Here is a 22935-nt window from a genome sequence, read left to right on the forward strand (position 1 = left end):
GAGTTTAGCACCCAAGGCCAAGCTCACAGCAAGCACTCAATAAACATTATTTATCCTAGGTAGAAGATCATGTACCTTTTTGAAGGAGAAATAAAAGGTAAGGATAAATGACCTGTTAAAGACCCCAATGACATCCCAGTTCACTGGATATGGTAAGCAGAATCAGGCCTCCCCCAAAAATGTCTGCATCCTAATGCTGGAAACTGTGACTACGTTACTTTACATGGCAAAGGTGAATTTCCGCAGCATGGAGGGAGGTTCAGGCTGCTAATCAGCTGACTTTCCAATAGGGAGATTATTTTGTATTATTACATGGGTTCCGATAGTCAAAGAGGGAGACTAAAGATAGGGTCAGAGAAATGGGACATGAAAAGGACTCAACTTGCAGTGGCTGGCTTTGAAGATGGAGGAAGAGGGCCATGAGCCAAGGAAAGCTGCAGCCTCTAGAAGCTAGGAACAGCCCTCAGCTGGCAGCCAGCAAAACAGACCTTGACCCTACAACCACAAGGAACTGAAATGAATTCTGTCAACAACCTGAATGAGGGGGGAAACGGATTCTCCCCTGGAGCCGCCAGAAAAGAGTGCAGCCCTGCTGACACCTTGATTTAGCACCAGACTTCTGACCTACGGGGTCTAAGATAATATAAATTTGTATTACTTTCAGCCAGTAAATTTGTGGTCATTTGTTATGGCAGGATAGGAAACTAAAACACTGGTGGGAAGACTCTTGACTAATGGATATAAGCCCTACTATTCCATTTCCCATCAGGAGAGGTTATCTTCTCAAGCAGAAGCAAAAGTATGCAGTGTCACATGACATCTGTCATGGCTGTCACGTGCTAGAGTCTGGCCATTTTATGTTTCTTACATGGATAAACTCATTTCGTCCTCAAAGCAGCCCCATGAGGTCCTACTCTCATTTCCCAGAGTACGGGAGCAATTTCCCCAGGTTTCAAGGCTTGTAAGAGGTGGAGGTGGCACACCAGTCAGAATGGCTAAAATTAACAAGTCAGGAAATGACAGATGTTGGCGGGGATGCGGAGAAAGGGGAACCCTCCTACACTGTTGGTGGGAATGCAAGCTGGTGCAGCCACTCTGGAAAACAGTATGGAGGTTCCTCAAAAAGTTGAAAATAGAGCTACCATATGATCCAGCAATTGCACTACTGGGTATTTACCCCAAAGATACAAAAGTAGGGACACGAAAGGCTACGTGCACCCCGATGTTTATAGCAGCAATGTCCACAATAGCCAAACTGTGGAAAGAGCCAAGATGTCCATCAACAGATGAATGGATAAAGAAGATGTGGTATATATATACAATGGAATATTATGCAGCCATCAAAAGGAATAAGATCTTGCCATTTGCAACGACGTGGATGGAACTGGAGGGTATTATGCTGAGCGAAATAAGTCAAACAGAGAAAGACATGTATCATATGACCTCACTGATATGAGGAATTCTTAATCTCAGGAAACAAACTGAGGGTTGCTGGAGTGGGGGGTGGGGTGGGAGGGATGGGGTGACTGGGTGATGGACACTGGGGAGGGTATGTGTTCTGGTAAGCGCTGTGAATTGTGCAAGACTGTTGAATCTCAGATCTGTACCTCTGAAACAAATAATGCAATATATGTTAAGAAAGAAAAAAAGAAGAAGAAGAATGTAGCAGGAGGGGAAGAATGAAGGGGGGGAAATCGGAGGGGGAGAAGAACCATGAGAGACAATGGACTCTGAAAAACAAACTGAGGGTTCTAGAGGGGAGGGGGTTGGGAGGATGGGTTAGCCTGGTGATGGGTATTGAGGAGGGCACGTTCTGCATGGAGCACTGGGTGTTATGCACAAACAATGAATCATGGAACACTATATCTAAAACTAATGATGTAATGTATGGGGATTAACATAACAATAAAAAAAATAAAAAAAAAAAAAAGAGGTGGAGGTGGAGGCGGGGTGGGGCGGAGTGGGGCGGAGCCTGGAGCACCTACCCCAGAGTCCACTCTCCTGGCCACCAGGCTATACTGCATTCTGCTTGGTCCACCTTTTTTTTTTTTTTAAGATTTTATTTATTTATTTGACAGAGAGAGAGACAGCGAGAGAGGGAACACAAGCAGGGGGAGTGGGAGAGGGAGAAGCAGGCTTCCCGCCGAGCAGGGAGCCCGATGCGGGGCTTGATCCCAGGACCTTGAGATCATGACCTAAGCCGAAGGCAGTCGCTTAATCAACTGAGGCACCCAGGCGCCCCTGGTCCACCTTTTCTGATACAAAAGCTTTATGCCTTTCAAAAAAGGAGATGCTCCCCCTGCCCAGAATTTTTAACTTTTTGTTACGCAATGATGTTAAAAAAAAAAAAAAGAAAAATCATTGCCTAGTACCTTTAGTTTTTAAACAGCCGACACTAGAAAAGGCACCAATTCAGAACAAATTTAGCTTTATGAAAAACCCACCACACCATCCTTATTTTTATTTTTATTTTTATTTTTATTTTTATTTTTATTTTATTGTGTTAAGAACACTTAACATGAGACTGACTCTCCAGACAAACTTTTAAATGTACAATACAGTACTGCTGACTTATAGGCACAATGCTGTACAGGAGATCTCTAGAACATATTCATCTTGCGTGACTGAGACTTTACACCCCTTGAACAGTAACCCCCCAATCCCCTTCCCCTTCCCCACCCCCAGCCCCTGGCAACCACCATTCTACTCTCTGCTTCCCTGATTTTGACTATTTCGGATACTTCATGTAAGTTGAATCATGCAGTATTTCTCTGTCTGTGACAGAAATATCAGAAAGGACCATTGTGAAACCACGTAACTTACTGAGAGCTAAACTTGAGAGTGTTTAGCAAGCTGAGGAATTTGGAATGGAGGAAGAGAAAGCAGGGCATATTTACTCAGGGTGGTGCCTGCCACTTCCCTTTCATTTTCCTGCTGAGCCAGCAAGGCCTGAACACAACTATTAAAAGCCCAGCTTTAGAAGTTCTGCTCGGTTTTCACGTTAGTATAGTAACAGGTTTGTATTTCTTCATGGATTTTCCTGCCCTTTAAAGAATTATTAAGGCTTTACTTTTTAGTTATTGTTGGCCTTTAGCAGTCATTCTACAATTCTTTTATAGTAACTTGTTATATTTTTTTAAAACCTACTGAAAACTAAACGTGCCATTTACGGAGACACACTGCTGTGTTTGGCTAATTATAGGACAACTCCGAAAGAGCCATCTGTGACCCTGGGGCTCCACGCCCACAACTGGCATCCATCTCGGATACTCAGACGTTGGGCTGATACTTGCAAAAGGGTTTCAGATCAGCAATGGACAATCAGGAAATAGTTCCAGGCTTTTATTAAGCTCCTAGACTCAGAGTGAAAACCATAATGGAAAAAAAATCAATAAAACCAACTACGATAAGAACTTCTGATCGTCAAAAGACACCCAAACTGAAAAGACAAGCCTCAGACTGGGAGAAGACATCTGCCAACACGTGACCAACAATATTAGCATCTAGGAAAAAAAATAAAGAACCCTTATAAATTATTAAGAAAGGAACACATTACTCACACAAAGAAATGGCCAAAAGACATGAGTAGGCGGTTCAAGAAGAAACCAATAAACATGTGAAAATGCTCAACCTCATTAGTGATCAAGGAAATGTACATTAAAACTACAATGAGAAATTCTGAGACTGTTGTGACATGCCAGATAGTGAGGAAACCATCAGACTACTTGGGTCATGTGAAAAGGACTCAAAGCCAACTTCTACTAGCCAAAGTGAGACGAACTGAATTTTAATAAGGAATACGAATCATAAAACGTTCAAATCCAAATATGTATAAATCTACAAATTCATAACTAACTGGTGACCTTCTGAGGATGAGAGGGAACTGATCCATTATTTTGAAAACTGGTACATAAGAGAAAAAATAAAGCATTTATCCTGTTTTTCCTCTAACTGGGTAACTAAACAGTAGATGAGGGGAAGTGGTTCCTTATTAAAGTATTCCAGCTAATATGTAAAAAATGACATGACAGAGGTAGAATATAACCACTTTCTAACCCCCAGTGAATCAATGGGTCTAGGCACTGGGCATCAATACCTGCTAACACCAAAAGAGCAAAGTAAAAACCAGACTTAGGTGCCTATGTAGACCTACAGCCTTGCCAAAAGGATCAAACACAAACCTCATCAATCAGTCATCTGAATCCAGCTGGCAATCTGCAGGAAATGCAGAGAAGAGAGGAACATGGTCAACTGCATCTTAAGTGTGCCATCAGCAAAGCCGAAACCACTGGAAACTCTCGAGGTCCAATATGCCAGTTTCCTTTAACAGATACGTTGTAAGGAAAATAAAAAGATGGAAGGGGAACCTATAGATTAAAAGTGACTTAAAAAAAGGGAGGGGAAGACTTAAAAGGTATATAAAGTCAGAAATAATAAGAGGCAAAACTAAAGTGACAGGGATAAAACTGTAAAGAAAAGTAAGAAAGTTATTACTATAAAAGTCAGGGTAGTAGGTAATTTTGGATGGAGGGAGAGAGCTATAATTGGAGTGGGCTACATGGAGGGGGTTCTGGGAAAGGCTGGCAAAATTCTGGTTTTGGTCCTTAGATGATGGTCACAAGGGAGTTTGCCTTATACTAATTCACTAAGCTAAAACAATAAATTAAAAAGTTGTTGAAGGAATGCACATTATTGGGGCAGTTAGGGAAACCTGAATATGGACTGCATATGAGGTAATGTTTACGTAAACAAGGAAATGTTAACTTTCCCCAGTGTGATAGTGGTACCTCGATTGTATTAGTGAATGTCCTCGTTCTTTGGAAATACATGCTGAATTAGGTATGGGTGGAAAGTGCAATGATACCTACAACTAACTCTCACGTAGTTCAGAAAAAGAAAATACATGTGTGTGTGAGTGCTCACACATGTGTAAAGTAAGACACAAAGCAAATGTAGCAAAATGTTAACTGGTGAATCGAAGTGAAGGGGAGAGTCATTATATACTATTTCTGCAACTGTTCTGTAGTTTTGAAATTTTTTCAAAATAAAAATTGGAGAATACAGCAAAACCACACACAGACACACAAACACACAAACACACACACACACACACCCCATAGTGAAAAACTATTTTAAAGCTACCAGAATGGCAAACTGGAAACAACCACTTTGTAGAACTACTTGGCATCATCCAGTAAAACTGATGTGCAGACCCTATGAACCAGGAATCCCAGCCTAGGAAAACTCTTAATATATCTGACAGAGGTACAAAAATGCTCACAGCTGTGTGTGCAACAGTATACTGAAAATCACCCAACTAGTCATCAACATGGTTATTTTCCCACAAAGGAATATTCTACAGCAGTGAAAATGAATAAACTATAGCCATACACAGCCCATAAACATGTGTTTTTTTTTTCCCCATAAACATGTTAAGGGGACAAAACAAGTTACAAAATAGTACACATGGTAAGATTCCATCTAGGTAAACTCTTTATATTTATATGTATATTTGATTTATTTATTTATAGTTTAAAGACAAAAAACAGGCAAGCTCAACTACAGTGTTTTAGAAGAAGAACAAGGAAATGAAAAACCAAATTCTGGATAGTAGCTCCCTCTGGGGACACAGGGGCAGGAGAGGGAGGGCATGGAGAACTTGGAAGGCTTGGTAATTTCCTATCTTTTATTTTTTAATTTTTTCAAAGATTTTATTTATTTATTTGACAGACAGAGAGGGAACACAAGCAGGGGGAGAGGGAGAAGCAGGCTTCCCGCAGAGCAGGGAGCCCGATGCGGGGCTCGATCCCAGGACCCTGGGATCATGACCTGAGCTGAAGGCAGACGCTTAACGACTGAGCCACCCAGGCGCCCCAGTAATTTCCTACCTTTTAAAGGTGGGTGGATGATTGGTACATATGTGGTCATTATACTGTTGGATTTTAAACTCTGTCTCTGTGTGTGTCTGTAAACAGAAGTTTTTTTTAAGATTTCTTTTTTTTTTTAAAGTTATCTCTATAGACACCCAATGTGGGGCTTGAACTCACGACCCCAAGACCAAGAGTCATATGCTCCACTGACTAAGCCAGCCAGGTGCCCCTGTAAACAGAGTTTAAAATCCAACAGATATCTTCTATCTGAAAACAAAAACAAAAACAAAAACAAAAAAACAAACCCTAGACCACACTAGGCTGACAATATTTTTAGACACACCCATCATTGCTTCACAATTCTGACAAACAGTTCATTTTAGCTGAAGCAGATAAATTTCTCTGACCTGACCAAAGGCAATGACAGAACTGAAAGACCACCTCGTCCGAACTACTGGTTGAAGACTCAGTGCAAACATTTAGTATCAATTCCTAAAAGGGAAAAGGGATGTGGCAGAGCAGAAAAATGCCACAGACTTATTTAGGGTCTTTGAGAGTAATACAACTCCATGGCAAATAATATAATTGAGAACTGAGCCATCATTCATACCACTGAAAATTTCAAGACCCTGTTTTATTTTTATTTATTTTTTAAATTTTATTTTATGTTATGTTAGTCACCATAGAATACATCATTAGTTATTGATGTAGCGATCCACGCTTCATTGTTTTTGTATAACACCCAATGCTCCATGCAGTACGTGCCCTCCTTAATACCCACCACCGGGCTAACCCATCCCCCCCCACCTCTAAAACCCTCAGTTTGTTTCTCGGAGTCCGTAGTCTCTCATGGTTTGTCTCCCCCTCGGATTCCGCCCCCCCCCTTCATTTTTCCCTTCCTTCTCCTAATGTCCTCCATGCTATTCCTTATTTTCCACAAATAAACGAAACCATATGATAATTGACTTTCTCTGCTTGACTTATTTCACTAATCTCCTCCAGTCCCATCCATGTTGGTGTAAAAGTTGGGTATTCACCCTTTCTGATGGCTGAGTAATATTCCACTGTGTATATGGACCACATCTTCTTTATCCATTCATCTGTTGAAGGGCATCTCGGCTCTTTCCACAGTTTGGCTATTGCAGACATTGCTCTTAGGAACATTGGGGTGCATATGGCCCTTCTTTTCACTACATCTGTGTCTTTGGGGTAAATACTCAGGGCCCCGTTTTAAACACGATGTCCACAAATTCCTTTTGACTGTTTAGAACCACAAGCATGTAGCTTCGTTAGATCACTACAGTGATAACTATGGACAACCATGAATTAGATTGCATCTAATTGAGACTGCTAATTTCAAGCCTGACTTGAAAACCGATTTCCAAATAAGCTAAGAAACAAACAAAAATCTCAATCAAGTGTCCCCCAGGTCCCTTCAAAGACACAGTTCCTGGGCCCCAAAGGATTCCTGTTCCAGGGTAACCTGTATCTTTGCTCGCACTCATAAAACAAAATAAAAACCACTGAAACCCACAAAATCCAACAAGAAGGGGGAAGAGCAATAAAAAACAATGGCATTTCACCATCAGATAATTCCTGAAATCTAAGTATATCAAAATTTGATTAGAGCCATCTGTTGTTCTTCATTTAAAACTTGTGCTAAATATTTAAGTAGTCAACATCAATTTTATTACCTTCTAGTGAGAACACACAACCTTCAGGAAGAGATTATGCTTTCAAGGTAAACAAATGAAAGAACATTACATTCTCAATGACTCTGAAGAGGACAAAGGCACAGAAGACTAGAGAAAAAAATAGAGGCCAACCATGAGCTAATTAGACATCTTTACTCTCTCACTCCCCAAAGACTCGCATATAAATGTGAGTAGCTTTAATATCTAACGTTTTCAAATTACCATAAAATGCTGGCCTGTTTAACCTACATTCCAACCACAGTCCCGCTGCTTCTGCCCTGGGCTGAATTCTCAGAGCAGAGAAAGCTATTTCCAGGCTAGAGGCTCTGGGCAGGAGGGGGTGGGGGGAATCCCCTCCTTGGCTTTCATGCGCAGTGGGTCTGAGCTGCCCACGGACACCACGGTGAGCACTCAGAGGCTCCCAGGAGACACCCGCCCAACTGGCTTTGGGGCACGTGTGTCTCTGCCACCACCACAGTGAGCACTCGGAACTGAGCATGAGTTTCATTTTCCACGTTTCTTTCTAGGGCTCTGTAGAGCTTTCCTGACATTCTATTTCCTTTCCCATATAAAACTCAGTGTGGACTTAAGGAATTCTTTAAACAGGAAAGCAAGCTTCCAAAGAAAATGTCAGAGGAATGGAAACAAAACTACGGGTGTTTATTTTTTAAAGGGGATTGCCAAAGGGCACTTGATATTAACACAGAACTTCCTACTCAAAGCTGGCTTAACCAGGCTCCAGAGAGACTAATTCCTTTAGCTACCACTAACACAAAAATGAGTCTTAAGATTTCACTGGAAGACTATTTATGTAAATAATGAGGAGCGCTCATAATTGATTCTACAATATTACATCCAAATTCTGGATTTCAATTTTGACACAGTTCTTTATATTTTTAAAGAGTATTTTGATTTGAGATGACAGAAGTCAAAATGAACTTCCTTCAATCTATAACGTAGAAGGTATGTTAATATAAGAACCCTGATTCTTCCTTATCGAGCAGTGCCTCCAACGGCTTGGAGGAGACATGATGCCTTGTTCTATACTCATTCTTCCTTATCAGAGGAAAGAATGTTCCAGCAAACAGGGGCAACATTCAATCAGCTATGGAGCTGCAAGAAGAGATGAAAGATGACACCTTCTTACAATTACACAACCTCCTCCCTCTGCCTTTCATCCACCAGTCAGCAGAGAGAATATGGTCTGTAGCTGGTGGCTGATCCCCAACACATCACAGCTCATGCCTGTAAGTGGGCCAAGAAGGCTAGGGGATGAAGAGATACGGTTGTGCTAAAAGAAAGGAGGGAGCCCATAGTATGTGAAATAGCAAGAGGAGGAGGCTTGGTTAGTTGTTTTGTTTTGTTTTGTTTTTTGCCTGGGAACACAGTATGTTCTCTATGAATCCAGTTTTGATAAAACTTTCAGAAAATACGCTACACTTTGAGCACATTATAAATACAACAGAGAGGAAATGATGATCTAAGACCACAGTAGAATGCATTTTATGGTCACCACTTACTCAGCCCTGCCGATAAAAACCAAATGCACAGAGGTTCTATTGCTCCTCCAATAAAGGCCACCAAGAGAGAATCTGAGCTAGAGGCGTAATGAAAACAAACAGGAAAAGCAGCATCAGGCAACAGTGTTATCAAGAATCTTATAAAACCCTAGAGAAACCATATATTTAAACCAAAAGGAAGATAATGAAAAAGATCTTTCTCACCTTTTGAAAGTTCTTCCACAAATCTTCTACGACTATGTATCCTCGTAAACCCCAGTCATATAATTTCTCCCCACTGACCTTGAAACAAAATATAAAAGATCCATTGCTATTCCATACATGACTGGTAAGAATGAGAATATTCCACTTTCCTTTTTCCTGTTTCCAAAAGAACTGTATTTAAGCATACGGCAGCTCCAGAAGCCTTGGGGCATACACATTAAGGCTGTGCAACATAAGCAAATAAAAAGATAGCGAGAATCATAGCATAAGCAGAAAACAGTTTGGTCGTGCAGTTACTGTTTAAAATAATTTGCCATAAATTACAGGTTAATAAGGAAAAAAATGAAGGAGGTCAACTGCTGATACGTGAAATTCCTGAAAACGAGACACAGAAAGAAGGCTTCTGCCTATCACATCTAACACGTCACAGCCAACCAAGGCACATGCCCAGCTGAAAATCACTCACTCATTTTAGGGGCCTGGGTAAAAAATTAGGTGAACCTAATGAAGATGGTCTTAGTTTTCCCAGGTCCCCCAAAACATAAAGTCTTCACGTTTCTATAGGGATTTTGCCTCTTGATCCAAGATCCTTTCTACAACATCCTGAGAGGTAGGCCCCAGGGTCAGAGAATACTTTGGGGCCAAGCCACTTACTCCTTCATATGACACTGTAATAGCATTACACGGTGACAGATGGTAGCTACATCTGTGGTGAGCACAGCATAATGTATAAACTTGTCAAATCACTATGTTGTACACCTGAAACTAATGTAATATTGTGTGGCAACTATACTCAAATAAAAAAAAATTAAAAATTAAAAAAAAAATGCCCTGGTCCACCTTTCTCTAGTTGACTTTAACTGTTGGAATTTTTACATTTTAGGTATTGAGTATTGATTTTTCTTAAAAAAAAAAAATGCTTCTAGTAATTTGCATTCATTGGTCCTCCATGTGACAAACTATGTTGATTACTCTTCTACATGGAATTTCCACTGCAAGTTTCTGAAAGCAGTTATTGTTGTCTTTCTAATTTTTATATAATTTATCTATGTGTAGCATTTTAGTTTACAAAGCACTTTCACACGAATTATTTCTATTCTAAATAACAACCCTATGCAGTAAGTAGGCAAAGATTATACGGAAATATTCAGCGGCCAAATGACTAGTCCAACTAAGGTCACAGTGCTAGTAAATCCGGTGATCACTGTAACATGCTGGTTCCTTAAAGTTATTTTCTTCCAGTTGCTCTAACTGTTCTTAAAATATATGATTCTCAGACCCACTGGTAGACATATCGAGCATTTACCACATATATGACATTATTCTTGGTGCTTTACATTTCTGAGAGGAAAATAACATTTGCCATCACTTTAAGCATTTTCTTATAGTACTTCTCTCCAAACACTACTGAACAAAAAACAATGTGAGCAATTAAGTGGCTGGTCCAAGGTCAGGGTATTCATAAAAAAAATTAAAACTGTTGAAATAGGAACTAAATGACACTAAAACAGTAACAGAAAATCCCTTTCAATCACTGATGTCTCTTTTGTTTTATTGTAGCAAAATATACATACAATTTACCATTTCATCCATTTTTAGGTGTACAATTCAGTGGCATTAAATACATTCACAGTGTTATGAAACCATCACCATTATCCATGTCCAGAACTTTCTCATCATCCCAAACAGATCACTAATGTTTTATATCTAGTGAAAATGAAGTTAATTGTTTTGTTCTTGCTTACTCTAAGTACAAAATAAAAGACAAAACTCCTTCCCACTGACTTGAAAAATAAATTAGAATACAACTCATATTTGCGTCCTACGATCTTTGTGAAAACAAAAGATCTTTTGCAACATATGCTGTGGCGTATAAATAAAAAAGACCTCTACTCAGGGGGCAGCCACATATGCTTCTCAACCAGCAGCCAATCCCACTCTCCACACCCTATCCATTTACTGTTGAAACCACAACACACTGAGATGATGTATGACTATGTTTATGATCCGGGGCAGGCAGACGTGATTCACTGTTCCTGAGCTGGGGGTGAAGCAGGCAGAGGGATGTTAACTCTCTGCCTCCGGGACTGCTATAAACAATGTCAAGCCCATGCTCTAAAGATCTTACTGGCATCTGCTACCAAAGCCACCAATTTCTCACAGCTAGAGCCACTGGCCTCCCACCCACCTACAAGTGCAGTGCAGTCCAGGAATCCAGACTCAATCCTGTTGCGCGAGCACTCCAGGGAGCTCAGTGTCAGATCCGTCTGGCTCAGGGCCCCGAGGGCCCAACTGCTGCTCCTCTGGGACCAAGTCTCAGCGTGACAGAGTACCTCCAGGAACCGGGCGGGTCCCTGTCTCCAGATGCTGTCCAGGACTTCAAAACCTCGAGCTTGTCTTGTTCTTGCCAGTTTTCCAAGGCACTCTACGTCTAGAGTTCCACTAAGTCTAGACACCAGTGCCCTGAGGAAGTCTAGTCTCTATCAGTGGTTCTCAAACAATAAGGACATTCAAATCCCCTGGAGGGCTTGCAAAAACACAGATCACTGGCCCTCATCCTCAGAATGTCTGAGGCAGTCAGTCTGGGTTGGGGCCTGAGAATGTGCATTTCTAACAAGCCAGGGGATCCTGATGTTGCTGGTCTCGGGACCACACTTTGCAAACAGCTGGTCTAGCTGTTAGGGACTGAATTGTGTCCCTCAAAAATCACATGCTGAAGTCCTAACCCATAGCGTGACTGTATCTGGAGATAGGGCCTTCACAGTAGTAGTAGTAGTAACTGAGGTTAAATGAGGTAATAAGAATAGGGCTCTAATCCAATATGACTGGTGTCATTTTAAGACGACGACGAGACACCAGGGATGTCCACACACAGTGAAACGGTGGCCATCTGCCAGCCAAGGAGAGAGGACCTAGGAGAAACCAACCCTACCAACACTGTGATCTTGGGACTTCCAGCCTCCAGAACAACGCGAAAATAAATCTTTGTTGTTCAAGCCACTCAGTCTGTGGTATTTTGTTACGGAACCCTGAGCAGACTAAAACATAGCTCTACCCATCTTGTCTGCCAACTCTGTTCTCCGACTTGACAGGATGCCCTCAAGCTGAGGTCTGAAGGGAAAGAAAGGAGCAGCCAACTGAGAGCCCTAAGACGGGGATTCCCAGCGGAGGGGACCGCACTCCTTGAAGCCCCCAGCAAGCACAGTGAGGCTGACACCAGGCCCAGGGAGAAGGTGCAGAGGGCCAGAGCACAGGCCTATGCCTGCAACTCCAAGGAGGACAGGTTGTGACCAGATACACCCAAATGGAGAATGACCCATAACTAGCAGCTTTGGAGTTGGAGTCTCTAGACTTCCATGTAAATATGCCCCCCAAAAAGGTATCTTAATTTTTTTGACTAACTGTTCAAATTAGTGTGCATTCTCTGAATACTGACATGATTGGAAGGAGAGCCAGAACTGAGGCACATGGTGGAGAAAAACATTTAAATGTGTGGTAGTTCATCTAGGTGTGCAAACAAATTTTAGTCTGGCACAATAAAAGCTGCAAAATAAAAAATATTAAGCAATAAACCCAAACACACATAAGCAAGAATAAGGGACACCCCAGCTTACTGGGTCTAACTTACCTGGACAAATACGATGGCTTGTTGTGGATAATAAAGAGAGGCAGCAAGTCCCATGAATCCAGGTGGATACACCAGCTTCTTTATTTTTGAACCTATTAAATAAAAGGTTGTAGATGCCAACAGATGATTCATGACCCTTACCATCTCAGTTTGCCCTGGACACCTAACACTGAATAAGACTACTTTTCTTTGATCCTAGATTAACAGAGAATGTGCCTAATAATGTCATATGCACTAAAAAGAACCACCGCATCTTCACAGCTTTGGTGAGATGTAATTCACACAACTCACCCATTTAAAGTATACATTCATCATGATGTATTCACAGAGGTATGCAACCATCACTACAATCAGTTTTAGAATATTTTCATCACCCCAAAAAGAAACGCCATATCCATCCCTATTTCCCCATTACCCCCATCCCTAAGGGACCACTAATGTACTTTCTGTCTCTACAGACTTGCCTACTCTGGACATTTCACATAAATGCAGTTATATAACATGTGGCCCTTTGTGACCGGCTTCTTTCATCAGCACAATGTTTTCAAGAGAACCACCACTTCTATGGGAGCAAAAATAAAGAATGTTCTGAAAAGAAGCCCACGGCACTTTGGTTTCTAAGGTTTCTGTTCTTTTGTAGTAAACTAGCTTCCTATTTAAGGACTCAACACAAGCACTGCTCTCCTCTCCTTTCTAATACTCCATGAAAATTAACAGTAAAAGAATAAAATACAGGTAATAAACCCACAATGAAGAGGAAATGTATGGAGGGGCCATCGGGAGATAAGAAGTGTCATCCAATTTACAGAAAACGGAGAGTGGACAGAAGCAAGAGGACACACAGCTATGAAGTCCGGAGGAGAAGGGAGCAGCAGGGTCCCCAGCAGCCCAGAGATGGCAGGTACTGTGGAGGATGGAGAGGGCAGCCAAGGATCAAGATGGGGGGAGGCGGGGAGACGTGGGGACTATGGACGGACGCAAATATAAGTCCTGTGCAGAGTCTAGGTGGTGCTCTCCTTCCTCCATGCCATCTTGGTGTAAAACTGCCTGTGACCAGGCAGTCTATCCAGCCAAACTTTTACAAAGGTGGAGAAGTATCTTTAAAGCGCGGCTCCTGGGTGGCTCAGTCAGTTAAGCATCTGACTCTTGATCTCAGCTTAGGTCTTAATCTCAGGGTGAGTTCAAGCCCTGCATTGGGCTCCATGCTGGGTATAGAGCCTACTTTAAAAAAAAAAACAAAAAGGAGTAATCTCTAAAGAAATGCCATAAATTTTCTGCTGAGAACCAAGATAGCTGGTGTGCGTGCATGTGAGCGTTAGTACCTAAGAGCAGAGTTTTCCTAGCACAGGCCCCAGGTGTGGCACCCTGTGTATAAAGTCAGTTCCCTTCCAGCTCACCCTGAGGTAGAACCTGCTAGCCAGTAAGCCCCATCTATGCACAAAAAAATTCTTATTAGCATTTCAATTGCCGTGCTCTTAAACATGACTATATAAACAAGGATCACTAGTCATTTGAGGAAAGCCTGCAGCATAAAAGAGAAGATCAAGACAAGCAAGAAAGGAAAAAAAAAATGACCCTACAGGAAACAAAATAACTTAAAAACAAAACTACACCTGTTATTAAGTATAATCGAATAAATTTAAGAAGCTACTACACTGAAATTAAAAAAGGGTTCTATGAAAAAGGAACAATCAAAGAACAAGAAAGAGCGACTTGGAAATGACAAAAGTAAAAAAAATCAAATCAAAAGGAATAAAATAAAATGATCAAGAAAATAAAAGAGACATATAGGGTCACTTAAACAGCTTCATTGCTGATTCAGGAAGGAAAAAGAATAAGAGTAAATTTTCAAATAAATACAAACCAGATTACGTTCCTACAGCTGAGGGTCGCAAGCCACCAAAATGCCCAACCAGGAATGAGACATCTATACGTAGTCACAGCATCCTGAAGTTCAGAACACTGAAGATTAAGAGAAGATCCTCAAACGTTCCGGGGGAAAAAAAATGAATCACTTCAGAAGTAACAAGCATCCAGGCTGGCTGCTGACAGACACATCTGCAAGGCCAGATGCTAGAAGACATGGCCTTCAAAGTTTCGATGGAAAACAAATTCCATACCCAACCAAATTATCACCGAATATGAGGGTAGAAAGTAATTTTTAGACGTGCAAGGATTTAGAAAGTTTCCTTCCATTTAGAAAGTGGGCTTTTTTGAAAGTGACTTGAGCATGTAGTTCAACAACATGGCAGAGCAAACCAAGGAAAAGATGACATGGAACCCAAAAATAGGGGGTCAAACCCAAGAGAGCATGGAGCCATGTCCCAAGACCACCGCAGTGCTGAGTCTCCGTCCAGACTTCAAGAGGATATGTGAAAGAGGACTTCAACTACCTCCATTTTGACCTCAGTCTGCACTTTTTAAAAATTTTTTAAGATTTTATTTTTAAGTGATCTCTACACCCAACATGGGGCTTGAACTACAACTCCGAGATCAAGAGTCACCTGCTCTAATGACTGAGCTAGTCAGGTGCCCCTCAGTCTGCACTTTCTAAATGATTAAATTTCCCTTTCTAGCTTATCTCTTAACTCAGGCAAAAGACCCTACGTGCAAAATGTCCCCTGGTGGGAACCAAACCTACCCCCTCAAGTAATAAGGACTGCACTGAGCCAGCAGGACCCCACGTGACTGACTCCAAGACAATGATGGACTTGACCTTCACTGACTACCTGCACTTACCTTTGCCCCACATTTTCCTTACATAAACCTGGAAGGATTTTCGGCACTTTGGAGACAGTCTTTGAGACGCTAGTCCACTGTCTTCTGGGTGTTGGCCTCACTGAAATAAATTCCTTTCTTGTTTCAACACCACTTATCTCTCTGCCTTTGGATTTTGTCAGCGATGACTGACTGAACCTGGTCTGTTTAAGACTCCCGAAGACAGTTGCTCTTACACTCTTGCACCCCAGCTACATGGTAGAGCCCTGGGCAAAAGGGAATGGCAGGATAGGTAGCAGCACGGAGAACTGGAGAAGCCTGAGAATGAGGTTCAGAAAACTGGTACCAGGTGAAATAGGAGGAGCCTCTAGAAATGAACTTGGACCTAGACAGTCTCTGCTGAGAGGCGCAGGACTTTTGACATGGGACACGGATAGATGCTAGTGCAATGTATGTTACTAACACAGAGTTAGAATAACCTAAGTGCTGTTTACTGGTTTTAAACTTTAAACAGACATATCTCCAAAGATGGAACTGGGGTCACAGAAGACAAAATAAATGTTATCAATCTAGACTCTTAATAAATTAATGTTTCTTTCCTTGTCCTACTGCCTTGATTGAAAGGATAGAATTACTCTAGAAAACACTGTTTTGTCCCTGGGGTCCCACCGGTATAGTTGAAGCTTTAAGTTCCTGAGCAGCTCACATAAGTGAGGACCAGGTGAAGGGCAGCACAGCCGACAACCAGCCATTTCTGGGTCATTTACAAAAAACTGGTAAGCAGCAGCTCTTGGGCCTCCAGCTCCTAATGGTTCACACAATGAGCTGGGGTCTCCAAAACTTCAGGAAGGAAGTGGGGAGGGGGAGGAGCCACAGGAAGGCGACGATAGTGGGCAACAACCACCTGCCACCCTTGAGTGACCTGGCTGAGTCCACTTCCTCGGAATGATCATCCACTCATCTCCTAGAGAGGTGCCTCGTCACCACCAGTCATGGCCATTCTCATCAAATGAGCAGGACTACCTTAGCATTTATGCTCAAGAAACCCTATTATATGATCCAGCAATCCCTCTTCTGGGTATACACCCAAAGGAAATGAAATCAGTCTCTCAAGCAAGTATCTGTGCTCCCATGTTCACTGCAGCATTAGTCACAAGAGCCAAGACATGGAAACAACCGAAGGGTCAAGGGATGAGTAGGTAAAGAAATTGTGATACCTACATGAATGGAATATTATAATATTATTCAGCTTTAAAAAAGGAGACCCTGCCATTTGCAACAACATGGATGAATGCAGAGGACATTATACTATGTGAAATAAGCCTTAATGAGAAAGAACAAAAACTACATGATCTCACTGATATCTGTAATCTAAAAGAGTCAGATGCATAGAAGCAGACAGCAGACGTGTGACTACCAGGAGTGGGGGAGGGGAGATGGAGAGATGCTGGTCACAGGGTACAAAGTTGCAGTCATGTAGTATGAGTAAGCCTAGAGAGTAATGTATGGCATGATGACTATAGTTAATAATACTGAATCTTGGAGATTTACTAAGAGAGATTACTGGTGCTTTCATCTAAAAAAAAAAAAGGTAACTATGGGGCGCCTGGGTGGCTCAGTCGTTAAGCGTCTGCCTTCAGCTCAGGTCATGATCCCGGGGTCCTGGGATTGAGCCCCGCATCGGGCTCCCTGCTCAGTGGGAAGCCTGCTTCTCCCTCTCCTACTCCCCCTGCTTGTGTTCCCTCTCTCGCTGTGTCTCTCTCTGTCAAATAAATAAATAAAATCTTAAAAAAAAATAAAAAATAAGAAATAAAAAAAAATTTTTTAAAGGTAACTATGATAGAAGGTATGTTAAATAGCTTGACTGGAGTAATCATTTCACTATGTATATGTATGCATATATGTATATCAAAACATGTCATATACCTTAAATACATACAATTTTTATTAAAAAATAAAATTTTGGGGGGTGCCTGGGTGGCTCAGTTGGTTAAGCGACTGCCTTTGGCTCAGGTCATGATCCTGGAGTCCTGGGATTGAGTCCCGTATCGGGCTCCCTGCTCGGCAGGGAGTCTGCTTCTCCCTCTGACCCTCCCCCCCTCGTGTGCTCTCTCTCTCTCTCATATAAATAAATAAATAAAATCTTTAAAAAAATAAAAATAAAAAAATTTTTTAAACGTTAGACAAAAAAAAAAAAGAAAGAAAGAAAAGAAACTCTGTGCCAGGAGGGATCTTCTGAGCCCACCCTGATCTGCCGGCATAGGGGGACCATCTACCCGGAGGGGGGCTGCAAACCACTCCAGATACCCAATAAACATACTCACCATCCTACCCATCTTATTCAGTGACCACCTGACGTTGTTCACCTCAGGCCTTTCTACCCCAGCCCCAAGGAAAAGACTTGTTGAATATTTGTGCATGAATGTGTGTGTGCACATGTGTACTTTTTTTAAGATTTATATATTTATTTCAGAGACAGAGAAAGTGAGAGCAAGGAGAAGGGGCAGAGGGAGAGAATATCCAAACAGACTCCCACTGAGCATGGAGCCTGACGCCTCAGATCAGGACCTGAGGCGAAACCAAGAGTCGGATGCTTAACCGACTGAGCCAACCAGGTACTCCCGTGTGTACTTTCTTGAAAAAGAATTAGGGTTTTACATTATGTTAATGCTACTGAGCCCTCCCTGGAAAAGGAAAAGGAGAGAGGAAAAAATAAACCAGCAAGCAAAAACGAAGGAATAGAACCCGCAGTAGTGGGTGTCCTTATGTCGCTGTTCTGCCCGGGAGAGCACAGTCCCCGATTCTCCTCAGGATGCTCACCGCAGTGGACGTGCCCGGGGATGAACACCAGACAGCATGGCAACACACGCACACACGCACAGCAGAGGACGCTGGCTTTAGGGCCATGCTCTCACCATGTGGGAGGGGGAAGCTAATCTCACTTGATTCCACATTCCTGGCTCCCTAACAGTAGCCAAGATTCCAACACCCTGGCCTTGGGAGCTTCATAAACTTAAAACGCTATCTATCTAAGTGAGACAGGAATGCTTTTTTGGACAGCTTTACAGAAAGGAGGGGGAAAATGTTTGGTGGGGGAGTTGGTTCAACTCTCTCACAAGTCAATTAGTAAAAATGAACTCTAATTCTTATATATTCTGCACAGGCTGGGAGGAGGGCACAGAAACTATGACAGGAGTTCATTCCACAGGTTGAGGGAGTGGCACCATGCTGCCTGTTTCCAGAGTAAAATAACAGATACGACATGTGCAGAAAAGCTTTATAAAATTGGAGGAATGGGTACCAAAGCAGTCACTATAGTTAATCTTTTATGAGGGTCTGATTGCAGGGTTCATAAACCCTCTATTTTAGGAATTTTTGTCTAGTCTGAATTTTATAATCAGTGAAACCTCAGTAGTTTATAACAAATTTATCCCATTATAGTGAAGTACCTTGTCATCCTTTATTTCCTCTAAATGTTTGCAATCCAGCAGTATAGTGTAGTAATATATTTCAAGTTGACATCTGTTAGTTTTTAAGTGTTTTAAAAATTTTAATATCATCACTGATGACCGAAGCTATGACACATCAAGAAATTAATAAAATTTCTATGAAATCACTGTTCTATTTACTGTGATTAATAGCCTGATCTCAACAGTGAAACAAATAGAAACAGTTTCTCAGGTGTGACAGACTTTGGTTAACAAAAATTCACTCTTTCTGTACCAAAGAGAGATAGTAAAGTACATGTGTCCATAAAGGATATAACTATATTATTTTTTTAACCAACAGTATACAATTTCTTCCATTTCATATTTTTATAATTTCTATATATGCTTAAAATCAAATATACTGGAGAAAATAACCATATCAATTATATATTAAGAGGCCATATTTCAGGAACCAACTCATTATTCTGACAACTGGCAGATAAAAAGAAATAACCAAGTATCTATCTTATCTCTCCCTTATGAGCTGTTTAAAAAAAACCCCAAAAATTGCACCCACCTCTAGCCAAAAGAAGTCCAACAATGCCAGCAAAACCAATAACACCAAGTCTTGGAAAAAATCCAGGAGGTGCATTTTGGAGATATTCATAGCTGCCTACAATAGAATCAGACCAGGAAATAGTTCTGTAAATTGCCCATTAAGAAACAAACCAAACAAATCTTACACATAACTATTATATATAGTATCAAATGCTTCTCAAATAATGTGTTCTTTGTTTTATGCTAATATGCTTTTTTTCAACACATTCTTTTTATGTGATATATGAACATGATTTATTATTCACATAGCAAGTAGCCAATTTTCAAACACTTCCGGTCTGATGACCTACTGACAAGAAAGTAATGTTAGACTACCTTCATATTCCTGAATGCAACAGATCTGAATCAACTATACACAGGGGAAGAAATACCAATACAGGGATTCCTCGCCTTCCAAACACAGAAACAGAATAGATTTGGACAGATCTGCCGCTATCTTGAAGTTCTGCTGCTTGTTCTCTGAAACTCAGGAACCAAATACATGAGGCTCGGGGGGAAAAAAGTTTCCTTTGCCATCTGAATTCATTCTTCGAAATTGAGAACAGAATAAATCTGGACAATGAAGGAAACTGTTAGTGCAAGTATATGCGGGAAATAGTCACTGGTGATAGATAAACACAAAGAAATGCAGCATGTGAGCCTACGTGTCATGCCTGAGCATGCCTTATGACCTCATTTGAATGATGACTCCTCTCCTGTCCACTGAGCCAATCCCACGAAGTAAGAGCCATCTGCATTCCTAACCTCCTCAGAAAAGCCTTTCCTAGACTCCTCAGCCCACACCTCTCTCTCTCCCCTCTAAAGTCCCATCATATTTATTCTCTGGACCCTCGTTTGGTATGTAATCTTATATAGCACCTTATGTTTAATTATTCAGGGGTGTATTTTATGTCTCCTCAAGGAGAACATATGCTCCTGAATGGTACATTGCTTGGACTTCTATGTTATTTTCCCTCAGTGGTAACAGTGGATGTTCGTCCAACAGATATTTACTAAAAGCACTGCTAGGTGTTGACGGATACTGAATGAATTAACAAATGGGTTTCAGAGAGGCTGTAACTTAAAAACGCTTCACGTCTCACTCTCAACCCCATCTTCAGCACTTGCTATCTGCTTCCAGTTTCCGGCTCAGGAAACAATGAGTCACTCCTCCAAGCCCTGGCTGGGCTGTGTCCTCCGTGTGGAATGCTGCCAAGTTCCACCCCCATGTCTTGGTGTGGTTGACTCTACTCTAAGATTCAACTTAGAAACCCTTCCCTGACTCTTCCCCTCCCTCCAAACTCCATTAAACTCATCTCCTTCCTCTGCACCTTCAACAGTGGTCTGTGACTTTCTCTGTATTTGTGCTACTGTTGAAAATGTATTATATGCACCTCGGTGGTTGTGACCACTGTCTTAATCAGCCGCGATCTTCCATGCCTGCCATGGAAGGCATGTATGTGGAACCGAGCTAACTGGAATGCTTGGTAATTTTCTCCCCCAGAAAAGAGCAGACACATGCCAGTTTTCCATTTCCTGGGTGTTTGGGAAATGTGGTGATCATTTTAAATAACACTATAGGGCTTGTGCTGTTTGCACGAATTCCTGTCTGGCCTTTTACTTATTTTGCCTTTAACTTAGTTTTCACTTTCCATCTCATTGTCTGGGTCATCTGAAGCAATTTTCTACTTCCCTTTATTTTTGCCTACCAGCACAGTGTTTTTAATTCGAGACGTGCACACGGAGCAGTTGATAGGAGGTCACCCAGATGGCCTTGGTGAGCTGAGCTGAACTGGGTGAATCACAGAGAAATGGGAAAGAAGATACACTAAAAGGCTGCGATGAAGCCCCAGCCCAGCTTCTGGTAACGGGTCGTGGCTGTGACTGCCGGGAAATGGATGGACCCCCTTGGCAGATAACAACACAACTCATAAGGGAATGTTTCTTCTTAAGAGCCTTTGCAGTAACCAGTCCAAGAGACAAAAAACAGGACTTAGGTTGCAAATAATGCCTATTGCTATGAATCAATGGGAAGTGATAGGTAACAATGAAGAGCCCTCCTCAGTCACATATGTAATGACAAGAGATCAGAAGTTCTTTAGTTTCCTCAGATTAAAACATGAAGGTAATAAAAGCACCTATCTGTCAGGGTTATGAGGATTATACATAAATTAATATTTTAAAGCACTCAGACTAGTTCCTGGCATGTAATAAAAACTAAATAAGTGCTGATGAAATTAATAAAACTAAGACGTTACTTATTAACATACATATTATTCATGGATGTTAATAACCTGTATCAGCCCATCAACACTCCATGATCTTCGGAAGGAAATAAACTGTATTCGTGCTTGTTTTATTCTGTCATGGAAGCAAACACTTGTAAAAACATGAGTTTTTCTTTGCTGAGATGCCCAGTAAAGGGAATGAAACACACTCAATGTCCATTAATTCACCAGTTTCTGATGGAGATGAGTCAGAATGTAGACTGTGAACCAAGTTTATGAGTGTATGGGATAAGTGGATGTGAAAAACAATCAAGGACAATAAAAACCCAATGAAAAAAAATGTAAGAACACTACTCATGCAGTAAGGTCTTTCCTAGGCACACCAGCCCAGTTCCTTCTAGCCTCTAAACTTCTGTAACATGTATTAACAGACATACAAATAAGTTATCCTGATTCCGAAAACCTACTGATGAGTTATTGGGGGTTAGTGTGAGTCATGGACACTGCACCTGGAAACAGATGTCAGGAAAAAAAAACATCCAATGTCTCTGAACTTGTTAGCCCAACAATCCTAATGATCTTGAACAGACTTCCCAAATGTTTAGGGACACTAGTCCTCTGAAATCTGAGGAAAATAACAGATCTTCTTTCCAGAAAAATCCACATAGCTCTAATATTCTGCATACAATTTCAAGGAATTTCCAGATCTCCTGGAGCCCATCCAGGGAATCCCAGTTAAAGAATCCAATATTAATGAAGAAACTGATTATGCCTAATCAACTTACCGAATAAAAATTTAAAAAAATCAACTTACCTAACCCCCATTGAACCAAGCTCTGCATCCTGGGCTTAGTTTGTGAGTACATTTCCTAAAAAGGTGAAAAGAAAATGAATGAGAAGGATATGCTGATTAGAAAGTAACAATAAATATATTTGTCTTTACTGCATAGATTATCATATTATTAACACTTTGTGAACAAAAGGATATACTGTCTATCTGGGGTTTTTTGTGTTCTTTTTCTCTTGTGTAATTTCCCCTTCACCGCAA

At 41.3% G+C, this 22935-nt stretch overlaps 1 protein-coding gene across 5 annotated transcripts in view; it reads right to left on the reverse strand.

Moving 5' to 3' along the window:
• Window positions 1-22935, reverse strand: part of APOO (apolipoprotein O) — a 160931-nt gene that overhangs the window by 105030 nt on the left and 32966 nt on the right. For 3 of the 5 annotated variants that reach the window (XM_032389521.1, XM_032389524.1, XM_032389523.1), the window contains exons 4-7: window positions 22702-22756; window positions 19640-19735; window positions 12917-13008; window positions 9289-9366 (exon numbers count right to left, since the gene is read on the reverse strand). In XM_032389521.1, coding sequence (XP_032245412.1) covers window positions 9289-9366; window positions 12917-13008; window positions 19640-19735; window positions 22702-22756 — 321 coding nt within the window. Of the gene's footprint in view, window positions 1-9084; window positions 9162-9288; window positions 9367-12916; window positions 13009-19639; window positions 19736-22701; window positions 22757-22935 lie in introns of all 5 variants that reach the window. The other 2 variants (XM_032389516.1, XM_032389517.1) reach the window with 1 other exon arrangement.

The sequence above is a fragment of the Phoca vitulina genome, unplaced genomic scaffold (assembly GCF_004348235.1).
Source record: "Phoca vitulina isolate PV1807 unplaced genomic scaffold, GSC_HSeal_1.0 scaffold55, whole genome shotgun sequence".
Lineage (NCBI taxonomy): Eukaryota > Metazoa > Chordata > Mammalia > Carnivora > Phocidae > Phoca > Phoca vitulina.